Source organism: Haliotis cracherodii, unplaced genomic scaffold, assembly GCF_022045235.1.
Source record: "Haliotis cracherodii isolate W230 unplaced genomic scaffold, xgHalCrac1.p SCAF_7, whole genome shotgun sequence".
In the NCBI taxonomy this organism is placed as follows: domain Eukaryota; kingdom Metazoa; phylum Mollusca; class Gastropoda; order Lepetellida; family Haliotidae; genus Haliotis; species Haliotis cracherodii.
The window spans coordinates 54,448,245-54,470,307 of record NW_027266330.1 but is presented as its reverse complement, the minus strand read 5'-3'; the positions used below and the strand labels follow the sequence as shown (position 1 = coordinate 54,470,307).

Here is a 22,063-nt window from a genome sequence, read left to right as displayed (position 1 = left end):
AATCTCAGCTTTCTCTGTCATCAACCAAGTCAGCAAGCCTGACCACCCGATCCCGTTAGTCGCCTTTTACGACAAGTATAGTCACCTTTTACGGCAAGCATGGGTTGCTGAAGACCAATTCTACCCGGGTCTTCAAGGGTGTGGACACAAGGGATATAGTACTTGAGCTGAAATTTTGATTCAGTATGTTATTTGAAAGATTTTATTGTTTGGGGACAAGAATGTGTTCATATTTTGATACTGACTCATCAGCATGTGAAGATGTCACTAAACATTGCTAGCATTACTGTTTCCAACTTCACTGGCTTAAATAGGTGACAGTTAATTTTTCCAGAAATGTGCAAATGATGAACGAAATATTATGAGTGGTAGGGGTAACTCTGATCTTGATTCATTACGAATATTCATTTCATGTCTTGAATTTTGATGGTCATATTTATCTACAGAAAAATATTTGTTATTTTGATTCACTGAGAGGTATGCATAAGAAAATCACCTATAAAATCTCAGTAGCCATTCGGCTGATATATCAAAATCTTCAGCCCAACCTGCATGTTGCTAGCCACGGTCTAGCAGGCTGGTGTATATTTCACACTGTGACTCATACATGAAAAGTAATTAATTTGAATGTTTGGAAAAAAGTCCTTTTTGTTTTAGTGTTGTTTAGCAGGGTAACATGGCCCATGCTACACAGCTGTTTCTATTCCACCTTTACGGGGCCTCATCCCCGGCTTTACCTGTAGCATCACTTTATTCCCTTGTGTGTTGTTTTTGTAAATCTCAATGTAGCTCTTACTTATTCAAGCTTGCTTGATGAACGTACAGAAATGTATTGAAAGAATAAAGAAGTTGAAATCCATAAGTCAGCCCGGTCTTATTGTTACTACAGCTTTCTAAGAGATTAAGGGGGCACGGGTGGCCCAGTCGTCTAAGGTACCGTGACTCCCTGTGCCAGAAACCTATGATTGTGGGTTCGAATCCTGGTTCGCCCCGATTATTTTTCTAGGTTTGTCAGCACCATACCCGTGCTCGTGGGTTTCACTGAAGTTGTAAACGTCTGAGACCCGTATCACTGCGGGCTTTCCTCCCATATTAAGCTGACACGCCGTGATATAACTGGAATACTTTTAAATGTGGGGTTAAACCCAACTCACTCACTCACTCACTCACTCTAAAAGATTAAAGTTTGTTTGTTTGGATATTGTTTAACACCACACTTGTCCCGTGTTGAACACACAAATCACAAATCAAGCAAAGTTAAGCAGTGGAGAATTTTGTTTGTTGTTTAACGCTGCACTCAGCAATATTCCAGCTATATGACAGTTGTCTGAAAATAATCCAGTCTGGACAAGACAATCCAGTGACTGATATCATGAACATCAATCTACGCAAACGGAATACAATGACATGCATTAACCAAGTCAGCGAGCCTGACCACCCGATCCCATTAGTCGCCTCTTACGACAAGCACAGTCACCTTTTACAGCAGGCATGGGATGTTAAAGACCTATTCTACCCCGGATCTTCACGGGTCGGTGGCAGAGAGTAGGTGGATGGGTGACGGTGTTCAGCAAAGTTGACTCCTCAGAGGTCCAAGGGCTTCAGTCCTGCCCCACACTGAAACACGTTACATGTGGCGCCCCCTTACGCAAGGAAGTTTGTTCGATAGGTGCCTCTGTTCACCCAGCAGTGAATGGGTACCCAGTAGGATGAGATGGTGACGTGTCTGTTGACCTACTTGTGCCTCTCAGGCAGTTTGAGTTGTATAGTCCCCAGGGAGCTGAGAATAAAATCGATTGTGCACTGATCCACTGACCTGGTAGTAATGCAACACTTTGTGTATACATGGGTGTGGGTTTGTCATAGATATGCAAGTTATTATTTTCATAATCTGAACATCACCTGCCATTCACATTAATAGAAAAAAGAGTTCAACACTCAAATATTTTATTTAACTGCAACTCAAGCTGTGATATACAATGCATGTATATAAAAACAAACAAAACAAACAAAAAATGTAAAGGACATTCAGTGTACCCATGTGACCTTGTTGAGTGCAATAACAAAATTCCCTTGGGAAACATATTTTTGATTTGTCCATTTTCAGATTCAGCAGGCTGGAGACAAAAGCATCAATTTGAAAGTAAAATGTAAATAGAGTGGTCTAACTTATAAAAACACATTCTTTCATCTAGTATATCATTACTGGTGGCAGAATAAAATCTTACGTTCTGAAAGCAAATAATAATTTTGTAAATAAATAACTGATCAAATATATTGTATGCCATATCACGCCGAAGACCCGGGTTCGATTCCCAACATGGGTACAGTGTGTGAAGCCCATTTCTGGTGTACCCCGCCGTGATATTGCTGGAATATTGCTCAAAGTGACGTAAAACCATACTCCCTCACTCTGATTTCAGTGTTTGTTTAAAAACGAGAGAAAAGTCCGGTCACATGATATGCAAATTTGTCTGTGGTAGTGCTTTTATGGGAAATGTTACTTCTGAGAACGCTGATTAATTAAAAACTAGATGTACTTTTTAGGATATAAGATACCTCTCGGGTAGGTAGTTGTAGTACTTTTATTCACAAGCTGTATGTATTGATTGTTCAATTGGTGACATGTCATGTCATTGTTTGTGAGAGACATACTTATCTAAAGGGGTAAACTACTGAGTGGTCGTTTTCTTCCTCAAACATTCACAAAGAGCTATGTACAAAATATGAAATTTTATGTTTGAAAGTGACTTCATTCAATCCCGTAAGTCGCCTCTTACGACAAGCATGGGTTGCTGAAGACCTATTCCACCCCGGACCTTCAAGGGTCTTCAGCTTTATGACAGCTGTCTGTAAACAATCAAGTCTGTACCAGACAATCTGGTGATTGACGTGAATCGACCAATGCAACAGCGATACAATGACATGCAAGCACCCATGTCATCGAGTCTGACCACCGGATCCCTTCTGTGGCCTCATATGGCCAGCATGGGTTGCTGGAACCAGCTCTGACACAGAATCATGGGGTGACCAGCAAGTAGCCTCAAAGAGTTGTGTAATACCAGCGAGTGAGTGAGTGAGTGAGTTGGGTTTAACGCCGCTTTTAACAGTATTTCAGTTATATCACGGCATGTCAGCTTAATGTTGGAGGAAAGCCCAAAGTGATGCAGGTCTCATACGTTAACCACTTCGGTGAAACCCACGAGCACGGGTATGGTGCTGACAAACCTAGAAACATAATTGGGGCGAACCGGGATTCGAACCCACAATCATAGGTTTCTGGAGAGCCCAAGGGACGCAACTCTGCACAGCAAATCGCGGTGCCTTAGACGGCTGGGCCACCCCTGCTCCGTGTAATATGAGTTAAAATCTACAAATCTTACAATCAACATGGAAACGGCGACACTAGATCACAACTAACATCAAGCAAACTGATCATGTTTTAAGAATCTATGAATTGCTACATGTACATACCTCATGTACCAATGTTACATTTAATTCTACTAAATTGAAATAAAAATATTTATAAAAAAAAAGGCACAAAAAGCAATAAACATGTATTAAGGAGTAGCTTATATTGAAATCTGGTTATAAAAAACATAATTCTGTATGTGAAAAGATCAAACAATAAATTTCTTACATTATTCAGTTCTTACATTATTCAATTCTTACATTATTCACTTCTTACATTATTCACTTCTTACATTATTCAATTCTTACATTATTCAGTTCATACATACATCTGAATGAGACACCACTCTTTCATTTTCACATCCTGAACTTCCACGTAACCATGGAAACATTTACCTTTGACATAAATCTCATTTTAGTATATACTAAAAAATAATAATTAAAGTGTACTCAATGTTTTGAATGACAGATTAACTTTAGTCATGTGGAAAATTGAGTGTTCATTCACTTGTTTTGAGTAGTGCTGGTATACATCTAAGAGACACAAATGCCGGAATAAAAAGTGTGTAAAGGAAGAGTCATCCATCACTCAAGAACTGGTCCACTTCTTTATATTCAGATGCAGAGGAAACAACTAAAAGGGTACAGTTACCATGGTAACCAAATCAATTTCAGTTTCTGTATTTCAATATCGGTATGTCACATTGCGATCATTGTGTGGCTGTTACTGACCTAACATGAGACCGAATACGTATACATCAGTAACAGTAATTTTGGATTTTCCAAAACCAACCTCGCATATTACACATGAAAATTACTATGTTGGGAAATTAGACAGTTTTTACATGGAGATCTACATCCTTCTTGCCATTCAATACAATATATCCTCTTTATCACATCTCTACACCCAAGTGTAGAATTACTTCCATATAAGAGTTGGACAATCAGTTGACAGCAATTTGATTTACCGTATTCGACGTAATAGGCGCCCAGGGCACTCTCAAAATTAGAAATAGGGGCCTAGAATTAATTTTTGTGAAAAAAAAACAGAGTGGAAAGATCGTAAATTTCGTGGTTTATTCTGACAGCCTGAAATGATGCAAATGAAAAGTTTTCCAGAATATAATTGCTCATAATTGAGGGTGCATATAACACATGAGTACACATTATTCACAAATAAATAAGTCTTGTGTACATTTATCAATTGGAAGGGGTGCTAATTGGGATTGTTCACTAGCCAATGTATTAGCAAATATCGCCTTGCACGCTTATTAGAGCGGGGCACTTATTAAGTCGAATACGTTTTTTATAATCAAGCAAATATCATAAAACATTGTAAAATATTTCAATAGAAAAACAAGAAGATATCAATATGCCACTAAAAACCAATAGCTATGCAATGAGTAAATACAAACACAGTCAGGAATAAAACAATTGGAGCACTATAAAAACCTGATTTTGACTGATTTTAAGGGGGTCAAATTATCCTTACATGCAAGATGGCTACGCGATACATCGCAAAGAACAATGAACAACAAAGCATGGTTTATTTCATGATAAAACATTGTTTTATCGGGATGTCATTTCGGGAGATTCAAACATACGCTCGCAACTTGATGACGTCGCATATTAGGTGACGTTAATTTTGAGCTGGAATATTGCTGAGAGCGGCGTTTAACAACAAACAAACCAACCAACCAACTTAGTAAAGAATCTGTACTTTATTTAAGAAAGTGTTATCCCAAATATAACATTTGTTAGATTTATATGATGTTTAACACCACACTCAGGAATATTCCAGCTATATGATAAGAAAGAGAATATATGGATGTCGACGTCTTTATTATGAGGAATACAATGTTTCGGAATATATGCTTACTCCTTCATCAGGTGAAGGAGAAAGTATTAACAGTAAACTACGTTTATAATGAAGACACTTATAACGAACTGGTGGATACAACCAACTGTTTTTTGGTCCCAGACATTTTCTGTAAATGCTGTATATCAGCTTACAATGAACTACAGATATAAGGAACTAAAATTGGTGGTCCTTTTGAGTTCGTTATAACCTTAGTTTACTGTACTCTGATAGGTTGTCTTCCTCTCAATATTGAAGTTGACATCAATAAATTCTCTTGCTTAAGAGTATCACTTCTACATGCCTTTCGAAGACCTTATACGTGGCCAGCCTGGAAATATCAGACAATCCAGTGATTTACATCATGATTGACACCGCACTCAGCAACATTCTAGCTATATGCTGACAGCATGTAAATACTTTAGTCTGGATCAGACAATCCAGTGATTTACATCATGATTAACATCGCACTCAGCAATATTCTACCTATATGCTGACAGCATGTAAATACTTTAGTCTGGATCAGACAATCCAGTGATTTACATTATGATTGACACCCACTCAGATTAATAGGTGCCATGGATAATTCAGAAACTTTTTAGAGATGCCACATCAGAGATCATTCATGCCAAGTTTCAGCTGCACAGACCTAAAGTTTTAGAGATGTCTCTAGAAAAAACGAGGGTGGGGGGATGTGAAATTCAAAGGTCGTAGCTGAATAAAAAATCAAAGCGGATATGTTACTTTGCATACCACATTTCTCCAGCATTCACAACATGCAGAAATGACTGAATAATGGACAGAAATAACAATTTTAATATGTTTATAATCAGATCAGAGTTGTGTGACACAACAGCTGTGGTCATTCTAGCAAAGTTTCAGCTTCAGGTCAGGTCAGGTGAAATGGGGTTTAACGTCCCGTCCAAGATTATTGCATGCATATAGTGACGCATGCGTGTGTGTGTGGCTGCTTGTACTAGTCCAGACTGATGCCAATTTATAGTGCTAGCTCACTGAGATACCATGCCGCAGTTTCACATGAATACCCCACTCAGACACAGTATACTGACTCCGCGCCGACCAGTCCTTGTTTTAGCCCCTTAATGCCGAGCGGCAGACAGGGTAACAACAAGTACCATCTTTTAACGTCTTTTGGTATGATGCGGTCGGGGATCGAACCCTGGACCTTCCACTGTCCAGGCGGACGCTCTACCAATAGACCACGGAGGCATTCTTCAGCTTCAGGAGCCTTGTACTTTGAGAGGACACAATGACAAGGCAAAAGCTAACAATGGACATCCGCACAACATACAACATTTCACTGTTGGGTGAGCTGAAAATCTTTTGTGGCTGCATCGGTCAACTTCCAACAAACCTTAAGAGCAATACTGCTTCACGAGGCCATTTAATAGTCTTGCCAACTCACACTCCGACACAGTAAAGATACTTATCATAACTCCATGTCAGAATGATGAGATCGGATTGGTCCAAGTGATTTTGATAAAATATGATGTATCCTTTGAGGGGGAATATTATTTCTCATTGGGTGAATAAATCCCTATACCCCACCATGGGCAAGTCAGGCAGCACGTGGGTTTCTGAGAGGCAAAACAAATCCCTTATACCACTCCCCCCCCCCCCCCCCTCGAGTCATTAAAAGTTGAAGCTGAGTTACCGTATTCAGGGCGCTCTCAAAATTAGAAATAGGGGGCTCTTATTAGATTATTATTTTGGTGAAAAAAAAAAGTGTTGAAAGATAAATTTTGTGGTTTATGCTGACAGCCTGAAATGTTTAAATACGAGAGATACATTTTTCCAGAATTTAATTGCTCATAATTAAGGGTGCATATAACACACAAGTACGTATTATACGCGAATAAATAAGTCTTGTGTACATTGATCAATCGGAAGGGGTGCTAATTGGGATTGTTCACTAGCCAATATATTAGCAAAAAATTGCCGACGGCGCTTATTACATCGAATACAGTAATTTCAAAGCATGTTTATCTTTTCAACAGTCCTAAGACAGTCTCAATGTCGTTACCAGGAATCAAGATGAGGATAGGGCAATCCTCTGTAGATGAACCACATAATGATGAAGGTCAAGATTCAGCTTCATGAGGCTTGCACTTTCATCAGTTGTTGAACTTCAAATGACATTTTACACCGAGAGGATGATAGCCAATGCACGATTCATTTCAGGCCACCCCAAAATAAGGAGAGTCCTTTCAATAAACTGTTTCATAACATATTTGTTCCCTCAATCTATCTGAGGGCTGCCATTTGCCGTGCAGAGTTGTGTCCCTTGGGCACGTCAGAAACCTATGATCGCGGGTTCTAATCCTGCTTCCGCCGTTGCTTGTGGGTTTCACCTAAGTTTACGCTCTAAGACCTGCACTTCAGGTTTATCTCCCACATCAATCTGACAGGCTGTGATAGAAATTAAGGCTGGGACGGGTAACTCGGGTACTCGGGTCGGTTGGGTCCTGAGTAGGCCCCGGATACCCACAGGACTACCCGGACCCATGGTTAGTCACGTGATATATTGTTTAATGACAAAAATTATCTAAAACTCTGGCTACACTATAAGTCACTAATGTTCCTATTTCTTTCTGACAATGCACCCATTCCTTCTGACTTTTATATGTTTGAATAAAGATAAAACTTCATGCAGTAAACTTCAGTGTATGCATGATCAGATCGTTTTTCATGTGTATCTAAATACATTTTGCCAAGGCTAAGGTCAAACTTGTCCAAATCGGATAGTTTGTACCTGTCTCTAAATATCTACGACTGGTACCAGGGTAGGGTCAGGTAATAGGGTGGTGGGTACCCGGGTAGTCCCAGCCCTAATAGGAATGGAATAATGTTCCAAGCAGCCATAAACCCAACTCACTAGGGCTGGGACGAGGCCAAATTTACTACCCGGGCACCCACACCCCTATTACCCGACCCTACCCGGCTACCCGCTGTTGGGGCAAGAGATAGGTACAAAATGTCCGATTGGTATTTGTTTGACAGTAGCTCTGGCAGAATGTTTTTAGATACACGTATAAAACAATGTGGTCACACTGAAGTTGACTTAAGGTTTAGCTTTGTTCAAACATATTTAAGTCAGAAGGAACGTGTTCATAGTCATGAAGAGATGCGAACATTAGAGACTTAAAATTATCGTGTAACAATGTCGTTTTATAGTGATTTTTTGTCATGAAACAATACATCACGTCACTAACCACGGGTTCGGGTAGTCTTGTGGGTACCCGGGTCCTTTAAGTACCCACCCGACCCGGGTACCCGAGTTACCCATCCCAGCCCCACAACTCACTCACTCACTGTAGTTGAGTAGAGGTTCTGTTGAAGACTCCGAAGCGTCGTCAACCGACTCGGGCAGATAAGACTGTATGGCACAGATAAAATTCTTCTTCACTCTTGCATTCCTATCAATGTCTGAAGGCCATTTAATATGATGGACAAGTCTCAGTCGAGATCGTAATCCAGGTTCAAGTCCTTGCAACGAATCTCTTAAGGGGCCATTGTGAATGAGGATGATTCGTGTCCCTCCCTGACAGTTTGTAGCTGCATCCATTAATAATTCCAACCGAGGAACCCGACTATCTGAGGGTGTGAGATAGATCAACGCGAAGGAACTGCTGGTTAGGGCGTCCATCGCAGCGGGAGCTTCCACTGGAATGAAACATGTTAAAAGATAACTTCTTTGAGTGGCATTTAGAAGTTGGAATGGTAACTAACACAAAATTGTTATGGATGAGCAACTTCTTTATTACAATTGGGCGACGTTTCGGTGTATATTCTAACACAGTTATCGGTTATAACGGTGTTAGAATCTACACCGAAACGACACCCAATTGTAATAAAGAAGTTGCTCATCCATAACAATTTTGTCTTAGTTATGTTAAAAGATGTTACAGTGGATAATGTTGAAAGTCCAGTGAAACTAAATTTGATCGTGAAAATCAATATGTACATGTTATAAACACAGCATGTTTTTCTGCATTTTTCAAAGCATTTCAGGTGAGAACTGTTTGTGGATACTGATTGATCTTCATCCGAAACGCCCTGAAGATTCTGATCACTTGGTTACGATTTTGGAGAATGTCTGATAAAATCATTAAAATGTCCTCATGGCATTTGTCGGTGAATCAGTACCTCAAGTAAACTGCATGTTCAATTTCATATTGTTATACCTCTATTAAGAATCTTGCAATTCCATAGGTTAGTCAGTACAACGTGACGAAAAATACATTCGATATAGACCCCGAAATCATGTGACTGACCCTGTCCTCAAATATTGACTGATCACATGCAAGGCCGGGCAAATATTTTTACAAGTATCACTTGTCCCAAACTTGTATTTTCATGATTCAAATAAAACTGTTTTAGTACAGGGGGGTCCAATCCCGGTTCGCCCCGATTATGTTTCTAGGTTTGTCAGCACCATACCCGTGCGCGTGTGTTTCACCGAAGTGGTAAACGTCTGAGACCTGCTTCACTTGGGGCTTCCTCCCACATTAAGCTGACACGCCGTGATATGACTGGAATACTGTTAAAAGCGGCGTTAAACCCAACTCACTCACTCACTCACTCATAACATCAATTGATCTTCCCATTCCAGTGACCTTAACAGGTACAAACGTTTGTTATGTTGAGATCTACTACATGCTACTGTGACAAGGGATTAACTTTAATAACCATGGCAACCTCATCAAAATCGGATCTGAGTTCACTCTATCGCTAAACAAAAATCTGAGGACATCCCATTACGGGTCACGTCATAACGACCTTTCATCACCTTACAAGATCGTGAAAGTGACAGTCGGAATGTGTTTTCTGATCATGCAACCTCGAAAATGTTAACACGGGGTATTCCGAACGACTGATTCCGTCAAAACTATCGTCTATCTCTCGCTTCCGTGAGATAAACATTTAAGCGGAGGAGGCGTTGCACAGTACGTGGAAAGCACTTCCATACAATCGCAACCATATATTAGACATTCCAGAACGTTCGTTTGTTCATATTTCAAAATTTTAATCGAGAACTGTGTCAACATATTTTTAAAGCGTAGTCTGAAATGGAAGTCCCCAGGTTGAAACAAGTGCTGTAAAGCTTGAGAAAGCTGCTTTCTCATTTGCTGATGTCAACTTCTTGTTAAAGTACTCACGGAAATGGAAAAAAACTGTTTTTCTCAATTTAAAACTCGACACAAAGTGTTACGTCGCTGTAAATACGAAATAACAAAACAACTCGAAAAGTACCAGTCTGGATTTGCTAGTTTGATCTTAATGAACAATACAAAATGTAATTTACAGGAGGTAATTTGTCGTCACTTTCAACATTCAAAAATAAAATTAAGTCCAAATTGACATAGCAGAAACAGACTATAGGCATTATGCACCTGTTCTCATCTGTCGTCAAGGTGTCATAGCGCATGGAAATTCACCTTGATCTACTTACACCTGGTTATGCCCTGTTTCACAATAGTCTGTTTTATTCACATTTTTACACACTTTTACTTGTAAAAAGGCATAAAAACCTTTGATACGCTGTATTTGTGCCAAGGCCCAATTAGTACTAATTGAGTTGTTTGAATATTTATGTATTTTGTATATTAACTGCATTTATATAAGATCTGAGGTCGAAAAAACATTTTTTTTTCATTTCCGTGAGTACTGTCGTCATTTAGTCATTTAGTCACTATATGGCTGAGATACTGCCGACGTGACGTAAAACTTTGACTCACTGACTGTTAGTCATTTCAGTGGTCGGTCAAAGTTCCCGAAAGGTTGTTCTGACGTGACCTGTAATGGGATGTCCTCAGATCTTTGTTTAGCGGCACATGAACTTAGATCTGAGATTGATAACCATGGTAACGGTAAAAATGGTGAAACAATGGCTGAAAAGAATTATTAGGGTCACGACAAATAGGATGACATCCTGAAATTGTGAAATACTTACATTCCGCTCCTTGGATGTCATCATAGGGAAAGAAGACTGCGTAATCATTTCTCAAGTTACTCGTTATATGATTCCTCACTTCGTCATCGTTGTCTGGGTGGCACAAGACGATCAGATCGTGTCGCTTGTTGGCTGAAAGGTAAACTTAAAAGTCAGGGCCCCGTTCCACATAGCGATCTTAGTGCTACGACTGTCGTAAGTCAGTGTTAAAGAATGGGAGTTATGACCGACTTAGCGCTAAGATAGCTTTGTGGAACAGGGTCCTGGGCCCCGTTCCATAAAGCGATCTTAGCGCTAAGTCGATCGTAAGCCTATGCTGAAGTATGGCAGTTACAACCAACTTAGCACTAAGATCGCTTTGTGGAACGGGGTCCAGGCCAGGTTGTTTGTTGTTTAATGACTAACTCAGCAATATTCCAGCTCCATAATGGCTCTGAATACACAATGCCATTTAGAGAGTGTTCAAATGTAACAAATGTTTAATTGGGATAACACTTTCTTTATAAAGTACAGATTCTCGTACTTTTTGGGTTGAGTCCCGTCCGGGAGCCTCGTCAAGATGACACGCAATCAACCAGGTAACTGAGCTTGACCATGTGATTTAATATCTTTTGTTTTGTTTGTTGTTTAACGCCGCACTCAGAAATATTCCAGCTATATGACGGCGGTCTGTAAAATCATCGAGTCTGGACCAGACAATCCAGTGATTGACATCATGAGCATCCAAGTCAGCAAGCCTGACCACCTGATCCCATAAGTCACCTGTTACGACAAGCATAGTCGCCATTTACGACATGTATGGGTTGCTGAAGACCTATTCTACCATGGAATCTTCACGGGTTATGTGATTTAATAAGTCAGCTCTTACATACAGCATGGTTGCTGGGGACGTACTCTAACATGGGTTAAAGTCAGGAATGTTGAGGGGTGAGGACGAAGGTTGCCCAAACCCTACGACCACAGGCATGGTGCTGAGAAATCAAGGATCATAACGGCAGGTCTGGGACGGGTCCAAATCTACCTGGCTAACAGACCCTCTCTTGGGGACTCACGGGATCGGGTGGTCAGACTCGCTGACTTGGTTGATGCATGTCATCGATCCCAATTGGGTGGATCAATGCTCATGACATCAATCACTGGATTGTCTGGTCTAGACTCTATTATTTACAGATAGCCGTCATACAGCTGGAATATTGCTGAGTGCGGCGTTAAACAACAAACCACCCAACCAATCGAATCCTATTGTGACGTAATGTCGGAATGACGTCACACTAGAAATGATGTCATAGCTGAAGACTTTTGACGTCATTTGACTCATCATGGTTTATGATGTAACTCCAGTGTGCACTGACGGGACAGGAGGAAAGGATTATTATTCTGAGCTACAAACACAAGTATAAATCAGAGTTTCCACTGAAGCACACGTAGCTCATGTGGTGTCACGTTTGATTCGTCACTTTGTTTGTAATATACCTCTGTTTACACCAGGGTCCAGGAAAATTGAAAATCCCAATCGGACATCTGCATCCCAATCACACCCCCTTCTGCACGGTAAAGCATGGCGCCCCAAATTCACTAAATGTTTTAATAAACTCAAGTTTTCCAACGACATGAAATACCAGTCAATAAATCCGAACTGAAGCACGCAATTTAATCCTATTATTATAATATCTGATAATAAAAATAATGTTCATTGTTTATCTGGACTCATTTTTGCACCAATCATTAATCATATTTCATTCAATAATCATTATAATTTTTACAATAATTTCGGTGAAATTGTATGCGAAGTGATCGGTAGATCGCACAACTCACCGTTATTTACAGCAAACACGGTCAATTTACCGCTAATGACACCTTTAAACAAACTTTAGTTGCAAGAGAATGGATACACATATCATAAAGGACATACCATGACCCGCTAAAAGTCATATTTGAGGCAGTTGGACTATTAACTGTCAACATTACGTTTTCACAATCGAAAAACATTTAGCGCGGAAATACTGGTCAAAATCGTTCCATAAGTAAAAAAATATCCTGCATACAATCTGTACCAAAGTGCTACACTCGTGGTTCTTATAATCTTAAGTACATATGGTGGAAGCTGCAACTAAAATAACACGATATTGGAATATATAATTCCTGAAAAAATAATAGTTTCAGATACAATTTCTTCCAACCATTACATATAAATTCTTTAAAGTTGTATCATTGGGTATTTTTTAACTCAATCATCGGTAGATTTCGAGGAAACGTGTGCACAGGTGATTGCTATTTCCGGCTTAGTTTACGAGAAAACACACATGGTAATCTTAATCTCTGCATATAAAACAATGCCTTTGAGCGCAGGAAATACATTTTAAATGGTAAATCATCATGTCTAGTGATGTTTTATATCAAATTTCATACTTCTATTGACCATGTTTGTTAAACCTGTTTATTCACCTGAATTCGCTGAATGGATACAATAACTCTCTGCAAATATTTGGACCCCGTTTGTTTTTTAAAATGTCCGGACAGAAAAATTCAAATGTCCGGTAAGCAATATTTTAAACCGAACATTTGAGATTCCTAATCGGACATGCCCGGGGCATATGACCGTTGCCGGACCCCTGGTTCACACCGCAGCAGGTACCCAGGAGGATAAGATGGTATTCTGACTGTTCACGTTCTTGAACCTCACAGGAAGAACTTGGGTAGTGTACTCCCCAGGGAGCTGAGAATGAATATCAAATGCACACTGATCCATTGACCTCAGTGATTATGTCTAAGCACTTAGACAGGGCTACAGAAAATATAACATAAAATGTCATGATTTACAGCTACGTTACTGTAGTGACACAGGGGATGGATTAAAGGGTTTGTAAACTTCAAAGTGAATTTCGGGATAACAATGCAGTTGATTACTTTTGACAAGGTCAATAAGTTAAAACAAGGACCCTCGCACTCGACCCCTGTGGCCTCGGTCCTGTCCAACCACCTTAGGGTTCAGATCCTTCGGTTCCTTGCTTTTGCCTATTGACCTCGTCATGAGTAATTATTTGCATAATATGAGATAGCTATGCTATCAATCACAAAGAACATCATTCTATCATGGAGATTCGAGCATGTGCTTGCAACTTGATAACGTCGTATATTGGACGTCATTTTTGAGAGGGAAGTTTCTAGTGAGTTGTTCCTCATAGGTGTAGCTGGGCAACGTAGATAACACGATGGCGAACGATCGATTCCAAAAGTGGGAGAGATATGACAATCGGTACTGGGAGAAAAGGTACAGATAAAAGCCGAGAAAATTGTGAGAATATGGTAAAAGACCAAATTTAACCTTTTAAAATTTAAATTTTTACGATCTTGTAAGCGACGCTCTGATTGGTTGGATGAAAGGTCGTTCTGACGTGACCTGTTTAAAAAAAGGACTTGTCCAACATTGTCGGGGTAGTGTTATCTATTCAGGGAGTCCTCAGTATTTAAATACGGGTAAGTATTTTAAAAGCGTGTACTTTTTACTAAGAGGCGTCAAGAGGCAGGACGCAATGTTGATTTATCATCCAAAACTGGCTCCCACAGGAGATATCTCTTGGATTAGATCAAGCGATATCTACACTGTAGATATCGCTGCAATGAAATTACATCACAATGCTTTGCAGACCATTGTGACGTCCCCGGTTACCATGACGTCACAATCAAATGACATCACTAATGGCTCTGCTACTGAAGCTGTTAGCAGTACTTTTTAAACTGGAAGAATGATGTTGATGATAAATAAAATCTCACCCTCGTGTCTTTTGATATCAAATATATAAACAACTCGTGTTGATATATTTGATATCAAAAGACACTCGGGTGAGATTCTCTATATCTCATATAAGAAATAAACGACTGGACTCTCTACACCCCTCATTGTTTATTCTCCCTGCAGTGTTTTATTATCTGATACCAGGGGTCCGGAAAATTTAAAATCCCAATCGGACATTTACATTTATGCCACGCCCCCTTCAAACAGCGTGTTTTAGTACGACTTTCTACACACAAATTACAAGTTGTTACGTATTCATAATATGATGAATTATGAACTGTTTCAATTTAAATTGTTTAATTCACCGGACAATTAATAACAAATAATATCATTTTAGATATATATGGAAAACATACGTTTGTTTCTGTTATAATAACGATCTGTCAACGTTGTGAACGGTCTAATTAATATTCATGAGTCTGCTCAAGTGTACACGTTGTAACATTTGGATCGAGACTATTATCCCATATTTGGTTATCACGTGACCTCACGGGAAAAGTTGTTTTTTTAAACTAAAGATTATTTAAAAACAAGACAGATAATATAATCATAAATCCTAAACTATCGTTGATAGCAGTAGTTATTTGAATACTTTTTCATCTGTACTTAATTATTGACCATAAAAAAAATTGATATCGATCGTCCGAGAAAGCAAAATGGCGGTCAAATCAAGATTCAATATACGACTAGCTACTGAAAACAATAAAATCTGCAAATCCTCGTTGTATGTCAACCAAGCCACCAAGTGAAAGTCGTTAGCCACGACTTACAAAATGATCATTCAGACTTTGAGGGTTTTGCAGATCCGCTCGACTGATCTGCATCGGTCGACTGGCTGTCGTCACGCTTTCGCTTCTTGACTGAGGTTACGTATCGTAGCATTGTGAGGATAATGAGGTACATCGATGATGCAAGGTATTTATGTACAGTTGTAAACACATTTTACTCAAAACAACAAGATGTTCTCAGTAATAAATCCTCGATTAATCAGTGTCAACTCAGTTTATTGCCTCATTACAGTGATTGACCGATTGGACTATCAATATCATTCTAGGTACGATGTATTTACAGCAATCAAAACAAACAAAGCTTGTCAGTGTAGATAATCTTCATTGTGTTACAACTGCAGACAGAAATTGCTCAGTCCTAACTGTTGATCATGTCCGGTCAAAATTTAAGAATGTCCGGACAGAAAAATTTAAATGTCCGGTAAGCAATATTTTAGACCGGACATTTGAGATTCCCAATCGGACATGTCCGGCGCATATGACGGTTTCCGGACCCCTGTCTGATACACAGTTTTTATTTCTTATTTACCTTGTCTTAGTGGTAGACAGTGAAACTTGGTTCTCATCCGGAACAGGAGCTGGTCTTTCCAAGGCCGGATGAGAAGTGCGAGGAGAAGAGCCACGACGATGGTGACAGACACAACAGCCACGACAGCCACCCCCCACCTGGGGAGAACTTCCTTTTGTGCTGAAACAACATTGCTGGGATGTAGCTACAGTGGATGACCTTGGCCAGCTTAGATGCTGATAATTTGCTTCAAATCTGCAGCAAACACATTATCTTGTTATAGAATCTTGCCATTCCTTGGTTAATCCGTACCACGGGATGAGTGAGTGAGTGAGTGAGTGAGTGAGTGAGTGTGAGTGAGTGAGTGAGTGAGTGAGTGAGTGAGTGAGTGAGTGAGTGAGTGAGTGAGTGAGTGAGTGAGTATGGTTTTAGCAATATTCCAGCAATATCACTGCGGGGGACACCAGAAATGGACTTCACACATTGTACCCATGTCGGGAATTGAACCCGATCTTCGGCGTGACAAGCGAATGCTTTAACCACTAGGCTACCCGACCTCCCCTCCACAGGGTGAATCAGTACATTTCAATGTAGACCTCCAGATCATGTGACCGACACTGACCTCAAAGATTGACTCATAACATGATCAGTATTGACCTGACACTTCATGAATAATGACATGTCTGGTTTGTTTGTTTGTTCGTTTGTTGTATAACGCCACATTCAGCAATATTCCAGCTATATGACGTCCCAGACAATCCAGTGATTGATATCATGTGCATCAATCTACGCAACTGGGAGACGATGACATGCATCAACCAAGTCAGCGAGTCTGACCACCCGATCCCATTAGTGGCCTCTTACGACAAGCACAGTCACCTTTTACAGCAGGCATGGGATGTTAAAGACCTATTCTACCCCGGATCTTCGCGGGTCGGTGGCAGAGAGTAGGTGGATGGGTGACGGTGTTCAGCAAAGTTGACTCCTCAGAGGTCCAAGGGCTTCAGTCCTGCCCCACACTGAAACACTTACATGTTGTGTCCCCTTACGCAAGTGACTATGTTAGATAGGCACCTCTGTATGCCCAGCATTGAATGGGAAGTAACATTTCATGGTTTGCAGGGGACACGGGTGGCCCAGTCGTCTAAGGTGCTGCATTTCGCTGTGCAGAGTTGCCTCCCTTGGGCACGCCAGAAACCTATGATTGTGGGTTCGAATCCCGGTTCGCCCCGATTATGTTTCTAGGTTTGTCAGCTCCATACCCGTGCTCATGGCTTTCACCGAAGTGGTAAACGTCTGAGACCTACATCACTTCGGGCTTTCCTACCACATTGCTGACGCGCTGTGATATAACTGGAATACTGTTAAAAGCGGCATTAAACCCAACTCACTCATTCCTGCAGCGAAACAGAGGAAGGTTTAATGGTTTCATAAACTTTAAACTCAGTATCAGTAAAACAAATCAAATGATTACTTCTGACGAGGTAAATCTGCAAAAACACAACTCTCGGACCCCACCCTTTTGGGAGTCAGACCACTTTAGGTGTCGGGTCTTTGGGTCCATGTTTTCGCATACTGACCTCGTCAAGAATCGGCATCAGTGAGCAGTGCACAATAAAAGAGGAATATATCTCACGTATATTGACAAGTTGTACGTGAAAGGACTTTCCATTAGGCGGCACTGCAAAGAGATAACACATATAACTGGAGGTCATGTTGTCCTTGGTGATGGTCTTGAAGGTCAGTATACTGCCAAGTATATTCCCGTTGCTGAAACGACAGAGATTATATAAAATGCATTTGATCAACTATAATCTAAAAATTATATTTTGTTTGATTTTGTAATACTTATTTATGACAAAAAGAGGGTCAGGAAAACATGAAAAGAATGAAAAACATTTTAGTTTATAATTGCGACTTTTGACCTGGGACCCATTATAAATGAGACTTACAATATCTCTTGACATGTTTTGCCTTTGTAAACATAACCATCTAATTTCTATCATTAAACATTCAACATTAAAATAAACCAAAAACCAGGTCGGGACCCAGAGTGAGTGAGTGAGTGAGTTGGGTTTAAAGCTGCTTTTAACGGTATTCCAGTTATATCACAGCGTGTCAGCTTATTGTGGTAGGAAAGCCCGAAGTGATGCAGGTCTCAGACGTTTACCACTTCGGTGAAACCCACGAGTAGGGCTATGGTGCTGACAAACCTAGAAACATAATCGGGGCGAACCGGGATTTCGAACCCACAATCATAGGTTTCTGGCGTACCCAAGGGACGCAACTCTGCACAGACACTATGCACAAAGTTGAAAAGCACGGAGCAAAGGCCATAACTCTTTAAAAATGAATTTAAGACACAAATGTTCAAACTCAGTTAAGATCATGATCAGTAATATCAGTGTGTAGAATTTCATTTCTCTCACTTAATTAGTTTTTGAGAAACTTTGTCGCTTTAGAAAGCAGACAGATGGACGGATGGACGAACACTGTTCCTATACCCCACTTCATGTCAGAGGATAATCGATTATCAATGGCGTCTCGATTACCCAATGAAACAGATTCCACTGAGTACAAAAGGCAAAACAGCTGAAAATCAGTGAAGACGTCATATGTTCCAAAGAGGTGAGGTGAGGTGAGGTGAGGTGAGGTGAGGTGAGGTGAAATTGGGTTTAACGTTGCGTCCAAGATTATTGCACTTATATAGCGACATGCATGCAGTGTGTGTGTGTGTGTGGCTGCTTGTACTAGTCCGGACTGATGCCGATTTATAGTGCTAGCCCACTGAGAAACCATGCCGCAGTTTAACATGAATTCCCCACTCAGACACAGTATACTGACTCCGAGCCGACCACTCCTTGTTTTAGCCCCTTAATGCCGAGCGCCAGACAGGGTTACAACAAGTACCATCTTTTAACGTCTTTTGTTATGATGCGGCCGGGGTTCGAACCCCGAACCTTCCGCTCTCCGGGCGGAAGCTCTACCACTAGACCACGGAGGCGGTCTTGTTCCAAAAAGGGTTAGCATGTCCAGCCGATGTACTTTCAACTTTCAAACTAACGTAACAAATGTCCAGCTTTCTTCTTCCACATGGTTGTTTGTTTGTTTGTTGTTTAATGCCGCACTCAGCAATATTCCATCTATATGATGGCAGTCTGTAAATAATCGAGTCTGGACCAGACAATCCAGTGATTGACATCATGAGCATCGATGAGATGCATCAGCCAAGTCAGCTAGCCTGACCAACCGATCCCTTTAGTCGCCTCTTACGACAAGCATGGCCTAACAGTGACAATGTCATGGCGAGATAAAACTAATTGCATTCATAAGACGATGAATAACAGGAAAGGGACTGAAATATGTTTTTTATATATTTCTTACAGGTGGACAATGGGTAATGTGCAATTCAATAAACTAAAACAAACCTAAAGTTCTGTTCAGCTAAAAATTATCCACACAAACCCACTGTTCAAAATCAATATGTTGTTTTTATTGTTTTTGGGTTGTATCATGGGCAGGGGTCCGGAGAATTTAAAATCCCAATCGGACATTTGCATTTAGACCACGCCCCCTTCAGTGTAGTGTATTTTCATACGACTTTTCACACACATTACAAGTTGTTACGTACAGTGCTCCCCCGTTATTGAGCGATTTGGTTATAGCGCGGTAAAGCATGGCTCCCAAAATTTACTATCATTTTTAGTAAACTCAAGTTTTCGAATGACACTATGTTTTCCCACCATCTCAGAAAACATTATCAGCAGATCACCGCGATCACGTAACACCGGAAATACCAGTCAACAAATTCGAACTAAAGTACGCAATTTCATCCAATGATTATAATATCTGGTAATAAAAAATTTGTTCACTGTTTATCTGGACTAGAGTTTGCAATATATTTGATTAATATTATTCAATATTTCATTCAATAATTATAATAATGTTTACATCGCACAACTCACCGTTATTTACAGCAACCACGGTCAGATTACCGCTATTGACACCTTGAAACGATACACATATCATAAATGCAGTACCATGACTCGCTAAACGTCATAAATGGGTTAGAACAGCTCCCTAGCAACCTATGCTGGTCGTACCGTGGGGAATCAGGGTTAGAACTGCTCTCTAGCAACCTATGCTGGTCGTACCGTTGGAATTCCAGATTAGAACAGGTCTCTAGCAACCTATGCTGGTCGTACAGTGGGTTTCCCAGATTAGAACAGCTCCCTAGAAACCAATGCTGGTCATACTGCGGGGATTCTGGGTTAGAACAGCTTCCCAGCAACCTATGCTGGTCGTACAGTGGGGATTCCGGGTTAGAACAGCTTCCCAGCAACCTATGCTGGTTGTACCGTGGGGATTCTGGGTTAGAACAGCTCCCTAGCAACCTATGTTGGTCGTACCATGGGGATTCCGGGTTAGAACAGCTCCCCAACAACCTATGCTGGTCGTACCATGGAGACTCCAGGTTAGAACAGCTCCCTAGCAACCTATGCTGGTCGTACCATGGAGACTCCAGGTTAGAACAGCTCCCTAGAAACCTATGCTGGTCGTACCGTGGAGACTCCTGGTTAGAACAGGTCCCCAACAACCTATGCTGGTCGTACCATGGAGACTCCAGGTTAGAACAGCTCCCTAGCAACCTATGCTGGTCGTACCGTGGAGACTCCAGGTTAGAACAGCTCCCCAACAACCTATGCTGGTCGTACCATGGAGACTCCAGGTTAGAACAGCTCCCTAGCAACCTATGCTGGTCGTACCATGGAGACTCCAGGTTAGAACAGCTCCCTAGCAACCTATGCTGGTCGTACCATGGAGACTCCAGGTTAGAACAGCTCCCTAGCAACCTATGCTTGTCGTACCGTGGAGACTCCAGGTTAGAACAGCTCCCTAGCAACCTATGCTGGTCGTACCATGGAGACTCCAGGTTAGAACAGCTCCCTAGCAACCTATGCTGGTCGTACCATGGAGACTCCAGGTTAGAACAGGTCCCCAACAACCTATGTTGGTCGTACCATGGGGATTCCGGGTTAGAACAGCTCCCTAGCAACCTATGCTGGTCGTACCATGGAGACTCCAGGTTAGAACAGCTCCCTAGCAACCTATGCTGGTCGTACCATGGAGACTCCAGGTTAGAACAGCTCCCTAGCAAGCTATGCTGGTCATACCATGGAGACTCCAGGTTAGAACAGCTCCCTAGCACCCTATGCTGGCTGTACCATGGAGACTCCAGGTTAGAACAGCTCCCTAGCAACCTATGCTGGCTGTACCATGGAGACTCCAGGTTAGAACAGGTCCCTAGCAACCTATGCTGGTCGTACCATGGAGACTCCAGGTTAGAACAGCTTCCTAGCAACCTATGCTGGTCGTACCATGGAGACTCCAGGTTAGAACAGGTCCCTAGCAACCTATGCTGGTCGTACCGTGGAGACTCCAGGTTAGAACAGGTCCCTAGCAACCTATGCTGGTCGTACCGTGGAGACTCCAGATTAGAACAGCTCCCTAGCAACCTATGCTGGTTGTACCGTGGAGATTCCAGATTAGAACAGCTCCCTAGAAACCTATGCTGGTTGTACCGTGGAGACTCCAGATTAGAACAGGTCCCCAACAACCTATGCTGGTCGTACCATGGGGACTCCAGGTTAGAACAGGTCCCTATTAACCTATGCTGGTCGTACCATGGAGACTCCAGGTTAGAACAGCTCCCTAGCAACCTATGCTG

The 22,063-nt window shown here is 41.1% G+C and overlaps 1 protein-coding gene across 2 annotated transcripts in view; it reads right to left on the bottom strand.

Moving 5' to 3' along the window:
• Positions 1-1,497: 1,497 nt before the first annotated feature.
• Positions 1,498-22,063, bottom strand: part of LOC139447761 (uncharacterized) — a 34,384-nt gene continuing 13,818 nt past the window's right edge. The window contains exons 5-9 of one of the 2 annotated variants that reach the window (XM_071229248.1): positions 17,972-18,105; positions 16,357-16,515; positions 11,244-11,375; positions 8,603-8,953; positions 1,498-1,617 (exon numbers count right to left, since the gene is read on the bottom strand). In XM_071229248.1, coding sequence (XP_071085349.1) covers positions 1,568-1,617; positions 8,603-8,953; positions 11,244-11,375; positions 16,357-16,515; positions 17,972-18,105 — 826 coding nt within the window. In that variant the 3' untranslated portion in view covers positions 1,498-1,567. Of the gene's footprint in view, positions 1,618-8,552; positions 8,954-11,243; positions 11,376-16,356; positions 16,516-17,971; positions 18,106-22,063 lie in introns of those variants that run through there. The other variant, XM_071229249.1, reaches the window with a different exon arrangement.